Source organism: Brassica napus, unplaced genomic scaffold, assembly GCF_020379485.1.
Source record: "Brassica napus cultivar Da-Ae unplaced genomic scaffold, Da-Ae ScsIHWf_570;HRSCAF=852, whole genome shotgun sequence".
Taxonomy (NCBI): Eukaryota; Viridiplantae; Streptophyta; class Magnoliopsida; order Brassicales; family Brassicaceae; genus Brassica; species Brassica napus.
In genome coordinates this window covers 20,465-27,032 of record NW_026016631.1, presented here as the reverse complement: position 1 = coordinate 27,032, position 6,568 = coordinate 20,465, and the positions used below count along the sequence as shown (strand labels likewise).

General features: G+C 39.4%; 2 protein-coding genes across 2 annotated transcripts; one reads left to right on the top strand and one right to left on the bottom strand.

The window, feature by feature from the left end:
- Nucleotides 1-399: 399 nt before the first annotated feature.
- LOC125604578 lies at nt 400-3,357 on the top strand. Its single transcript, XM_048774883.1, has 3 exons — nt 400-1,995; nt 2,073-3,041; nt 3,117-3,357. The coding sequence occupies exons 1-3, from the start codon at nt 400-402 to the stop codon at nt 3,321-3,323; spliced, it is 2,772 nt and encodes a 923-aa protein (XP_048630840.1). The 3' UTR covers nt 3,324-3,357.
- A 256-nt stretch (nt 3,358-3,613) lies between these two features.
- On the bottom strand, nt 3,614-4,914 carry LOC125604579 (uncharacterized protein At1g43920, Chloroplastic-like). The gene is made up of 2 exons (XM_048774884.1): nt 4,035-4,914; nt 3,614-3,925 (listed from the first exon to the last, which is right to left on the bottom strand). Exons 1-2 carry the CDS (start codon nt 4,287-4,289, stop codon nt 3,638-3,640), a joined length of 543 nt encoding a protein of 180 aa, XP_048630841.1. The 5' UTR covers nt 4,290-4,914; the 3' UTR covers nt 3,614-3,637.
- Nucleotides 4,915-6,568: the final 1,654 nt, after the last annotated feature.

Genomic DNA, 6,568 nt, shown 5'->3' with positions numbered 1-6,568 from the left:
AACACACCGTTAACCGACAGTTAAGACAGTGTTAACTCACTGTTAATTACTTCCGTTTAGTAAAACTACGTCGTTTCATTCAGTTGTTTTGTTAAACACAAAATCTCAAGACGACGTCGTTTTGCTTAATTAAAATTGTTGTTAGCTGGACTCGAACCCGTGCACTCGTGGTCCTAAGGGGGTTTTGCCACTGAGCTAGTGGACTTTTCGGAAGATTATCACACATGTTTATTTTTATTGATCAAAAGATGTGTTTGATTTCAATCAAACAAAATGAAACCCGTGTTTGAACGTAACCCTAATTTCTCAAATCGATTTGGGGATTTCTCTTGTAATGGTGAGGAGATGGTAAAGACGAAGTTCACAAGGAATGGAAGGGAGGTAATGATTTTCGGAGCGATGAGGAATTTCGATTACGGGAGTGACGAAGCGGTTCAAGAGTCGAAGAAGGGTGGAGAACGCGATGCTTCTGTGAGTTTGTCATCGCCGGAGAGATCGAGGATTCGTAAAAGCGTTGAAGGGATATCGATGTTGGCATCTACAGAGGTGTCGAAGGCGTCGAAGACAAGGCGGGGAACTTCATATGGGTCGCCTGCGTCATCTCCGGAGAAGACCACGAGGAGGGGAACTTCATATGGGTCGCCATCTCCGGTGAAGGCCACGAGGCGTGGTTCAACTCTGTCTCCTAGAGTTTCGAAGAAGCAGAAGGTAAATGTGGCTCCTTCTGGTGATGACAGAGAGGAATGGCCAGAGACTGAGATGTTGGCATCAACAGTTGCGAAGAAGACAAGGCGGGGAACTTCATATGGCGGGTCGCCTGTGTCTCCTAGACAATCGAAGAAGCAGAAGGTAAACTCGGAGAGGAGTCTAGGTGATGATGGTGATGACAGAGAAGAATTTCTCCAGATTGAGGAATTTGGGGATATAGGTGATGATGGTAGGGAAGATGAGAACGGTATTGCTGGCATTGAGGAAGTTGGTTGTACAGATTTGAGTCTTTATTTTGGTGATAAAGCAAAAAATGATGACTGTGAGGTTGATGAAGACGAAGGCGATGATGATGCATGGGATGATGATAAAATCCCTGATCCTGTGTCATCAGATGATGAGAATGAAGAGGAGATGAGACCTGCGCAAGCTTACAGAGAAGACACTGATCCAGAGGAGCTCCTTCAGCTAGGCAAGACATTTTCAGATGCTGAGGACTTCAAACATGCTTGTCTGAGGTATACCCTGAAAACCAGATACAACATCAAGTACTACAGATCCAGTAGCTTGAAGATGGGTGCAAAATGTGCCGCTGAGATGAGAGATGATGAGGCTCCTTGTCCCTGGATGGTCTACTGTTCGTATGATAGGAGGAAACAGAAGTTGATGGTAAAAACATACGTCAATGACCATAAGTGTGAGAGGACAGGGTATTCCAAGATACTTAAGAGGTCAGCAATTGCAAGTCTATTTGCTGAGAGGTTAAGGCTGAATCCTAAGCTCACGGCAAAGGAGATACAGGCTGAGATATTGAGGGAGTATAAGATGGAAGTTTTAGAAAACTCATGCATTAAGGCCAAGACGAAGGTGATGAAAGAAAGGAGGAAGACCCATGAAGAGCATTTTGATAAAATCTGGGATTACCAAGCAGAGATATTGAGGAGCAATCCTGGATCAACCATGGAAATTGAGACCATACCAGGAGCCACGGTTGGAAGCAAGCAGCGGTTCTATAGACTCTACATGTGTTTCCAAGCACAAAAGGAAGCATGGAAGAAGACTTGTAGGCCTGTTATTGGCTTAGATGGAGCCTTTTTGAAATGGGACATCAAGGGACAGTTGTTGGCTGCGGTTGGAAGAGATGGAGACAATAGGATTGTCCCTATTGCTTGGGCTGTAGTGGAGATAGAGAATGATACAAACTGGGATTGGTTTGTGAAGCGTTTGGCCTTGGATTTGGGATTGGAAAATGGGAACGGCTTTGTTATAATGTCTGACAAACAAAAGGTAAACACTTTGCTTTCATGATACTCAATGAATGTTTGATTCTTGTTTCTGATTTCTTTTTTTTTCTGATCTTGTAGGGATTAGTGAAGGCAGTTCATACTCTCCTTCCAGAAGCTGAGCATAGACAGTGTTGTCGCCATATCTACGAGAACTGGAGGAAAGGTGGAAAAGATCTAAGGTTACAGAGGTTCTTCTGGTTCATTGCAAGGAGCTACACTCCTGGTATGTTCAACTACAACATGGACGAGCTTAAGAACTATGATCCTGGCGCACATGCATCTCTGATAAAGACAAAGCCAGAGACTTGGTCTAGAGCTTTCTTCAAGATAGGCTCCTACTGTAATGATAATCTGAACAACTTGTGTGAGTCCTTCAACAAGACCATCAGGGAGCCTAGGAAGAAACCTCTGCTAGACATGTTAGAGGAGATTAGGCGCCAATGTATGACTAGGAACTACAATAGGTCTAAGATGGCTAAGGACAGGAAGACTAGGTTCACCCCAAAGACACATAAAGAGTTAGACAGGGTTGAGAAGAAGTCAAAAGAATGTAGTCTGCGTTGGGCAATTGGGCCAGAGACTGAGGTGGAAGATAGAGACCAGTCTTACGTGGTGAATTTGGAGAATGAGACTTGTGCATGTCGAAGCTGGCAAATGAATGGTATTCCATGCATCCATGCTGCTAAGGTCATCCTTGGCGTGGGAAGAAAACTCTCTGAATTTGTTGCTCCTTTCTACACAACCTCTAAGTGGCGTGAAACCTACAGTTTTGGGATCAGACCTGTAAATGGGATGATAGAGTGGCCTCGGACCAATAGATTAGGTGTGATTCCACCACCTAATCGAAATGGCAAGCCTGGTAGGCCTAAAAACCATGATCGAAAGAAGGGAACCAATGAGACAGTGTCTACTACCAAGCTGAGTCGTGCGAACAGGGTAATGACTTGCTCTAATTGCAAAGAAGAAGGGCACTACAAGAATACATGTCGGAAGGCTTTTGTTGAGAGTCCACCTAAGAAACCAAGAGGCAGACCAAGGAAATATCAGGTTAGGGTCTTAGTTTCTATCTCATTGTTTTTTAGCTCTCGGTAATGTGTCTAACAATTCATTTATATGTTGCAGGGACTACACTTTGGCGAGTCACAAGCTCAATCCTCAGAAGCTCAAACCTCACAAAATCAATCCTCACAAGCTCAAGCATCAGCATGGGAAGTTCCTCAATCTTCAGAAGGTCAATCCTCACAAGCTCAATCATCACGATGGGAAGTTCCTCAATCCTCACAAGCTGAAGCATCACAGACAGCAGCGTGGGGAAGATGGTTTTTTTAGATGCTTGTGTGTTGTTTATGATGGTCTCTGTCTGAATGCTTTCGTTGTGTGTTGTTTATGATAGTGTCTCTGTCTGAATGCTTTTGGAACAAGAACTACCTTTTTCTTTCTTTTCTTCCTGCTGTTTTAATTTGAAACTGTCGGTTATTATCTTTGTGTTTTCATCATGATGGTCTGTTCATTGGTGTGTTCATTTGTCCTTCTATAAACAATCAAGAAGTAAAACATAAACATTACTGAAACATTGTCTTAAAACATAGCCTTACATGAACCATGAGTCTTACATAAACATAGCCTTACATAAACAGAGTCTCCTAGTAGCTATTCATAGACAACCCATATGCTTTGTCAAACATGATCAACACAAGACATATCACACCGCATAAACAAACCACCGAAAAACCCACTTTCATGATCACATTCAGCTTCTTAAGTTCATTGCTCGCCTTCCTGACATCTTCTTTCAACTCTTCCTCCACGGTTTTCATGCTTTCGATCTCCATTTTAAGTTTCATAACATCTGATGCAAAGCACTCAACTTTTGGCAATGCATCTTGAACCTCTTCGTAGACAGCTTCATCTACCCATTTATACAAGTGATCCTAGACACAAATCATGAACACAATCTTTTTGTTCAAACAATTTCTCACTGACTACCTAGCCATTGAATCTTATGTTCTTTTCTTAAACACAATCAAATTAAACACTTACATTTTGAAACGTTGGGCATCTAAAGAAAGTTCTTCCTGGATTGACCTTCGTTTTTGATGTGTATATCCCAGTTCTTCGACCACAGCCGCATTGCTCCGGGATACCACGAATTCCCATCGTATTCACAGACGAATCCTCACAACCCGAACTCATCATGCGATACTCGAAGAAGGAGAGATGAGAATCGAGATTCTTAAGGACGAGATCGAAAAGAATCGAGCTTGAATCGCGAACTGGATTTATGATTTCGCCCATTTAGGGTTTATACCAATCGGAGGAGAAAACGCCGTCGTTTCTTTTTGATTCATTTAACTCGGATTCAAAGAGAATAAAAGAAACTGTGTTCGTATATCCATTGCAAAGTCCACTAGCTCAGTGGCAAAAACCCCTACCATTAAACCCGAGTGCACGAGTTCGAGTCGATGGAACCCCATCTTTTTAATAAAAAAGTTAATATAAAACGCGTCGTTTCATTAATTTGTCTTTAACTCAGATTCGAAGAATAAAAGAAATTGTGTTCGTAAATCTATCGCAAAGTCCACTAGCTCAGTGGCAAAAACCCCTACCATTATACCCGAGTACACGAGTTCGAGCCGTACGAAACCCATATTTTTAATAACACAGCTATATAAACGACGTCGTTTGTCTTTAATCAGACAAAGTGATGAAACGACGTCGTATACTTTAACACCCAAAATAAACGTCCGCTTAATTAACAGTTAACTCGGTTAACGGTGTGTTAATCTGGTCAGTCAATCGTAAGTTTCTTAATAAACCCGAAAAGTCAACAAAAGTTCATGATTTTATTGGCTAGCCCATATGTCCAGGTTTCTTTTGGCAATTCCCGCAAAGTTCAGTGTTTTTTTGGCCGATTTCTCAATTAAATATAGAGTAAAATTATTGAGAGAAACTATACTCTATTTAAGGGTTACTCTATTTTTGAGTAAAAACTACTATAAAATAGAGTAAACCATTGGAGATGGTCTAAGACCATCTGCATTGAGGGTTTTAAACCCAGGTTCACACGCTTCCCAAAACAAAAAAGGTAAATTCAGAGTCTTGCAGGTTCACGCGTAAGAGACGGGTTCACAACTATTTCGTGGACCCCATGAGACCCGCGATTGGTTGGACTTTTTTCCTTTTTTTAAGAAATCAAACGAAAAAAATAATAATAATAAAAAATTAAATTGATGAACCCCTCCTAAGTTTCACTAATGCAGATGCCCTAACTATCCCGTAAACATATCAAGTCTCACCTGCTTGAAGGAAACATCCAGTTCTCTACGTAAGAAAATCATTGCGTAGAGAAAATCATGACTAAACAACTCCCAGTTACCTAGTAACGAGCTCCTATTAAGAATTTTAAACATTGTTTAAAAGCATCTGAGAAATCATGTGTAAAACAAGACCGTTTTATGCCAATCTACTAATCATTTATCCTATAATCAGGGCCGTGCCTGGATGCAGGCAAATCAAGCATGGGCTTGGGACCTTTTTTCATGTTAATTATTTTAGGGGCCAAAACTTCTCAAATATTCTACTACTAGGTGATAATCCGCGCCATGCGCGGAGTAAATAAATTTAAGAGTTTAGTAATTTGAAGTAATCTATATTATAAAGGTACACTACAAAAAAATGGTAAATATTCAAAAATAAAATGTTAGTCAAAATTGCGCGTTTCACTAACAAATTAATATTTTTTTTTAAACTTGTTTATATTTTAGATTATTTCTCCTATAAGTAATGAAAGAGAGTCAATAAGAGTGATAAGAGTAAACAAAAAACTAATATAAACCAATTATGAATTAAAGATAAAAAGCAACATAAGCAATAATAATAAAACCCTGCAGAATCAAAATATAATTTAAAAAAAAAATTGAGGAAACATGACTGTTGTGATTGTTTGAATGCAGTGTGGTAAAATAGTATTGAGAAGGAGATAATTGTGAGGATGTAGCTATGAGGCCAAGTATATATATATGCAAGGTGCCTAGGTCTAGGATAAACTCGACGCAATTAATAGCCACATTAAAATCATTATTATTCAAAATCGAGATCACAATATATTTGTTGCAAGGTTCCGAAAATTACACGATATGTATGTTGTATTTTAGGAAACAAACCTAGTACATGGATTCTAAATTAATATTTGAAAGCAATCAGTGATTATGTCACATGTGTCTTTCGAAATTTGAGTCACTTAGATTTTTAGTTTCCATTTTTTTTGTATGATTCTACTACTATGGTTTCCTAATACCATAAAAGCATTTTATTTGATACAAATATAAACAAATTATAGTCATTTACGCATTTAGATTCCTAATGTGTGATACATTGAGGAGATTGCCAATTAAAAACCACCAAGTAATCCGTGATTTACAGAAGATTTGATGTATTTTAAATAAATTTAGCGTATCAATAGAATAATTAAGGGAATCACACCCATATTGCAGGTTTCAACTATAACTACAATTATAAATTATAAATGACATAATCAACGTATGAAGATCACGTAAATCATGTGGGTTGTGATG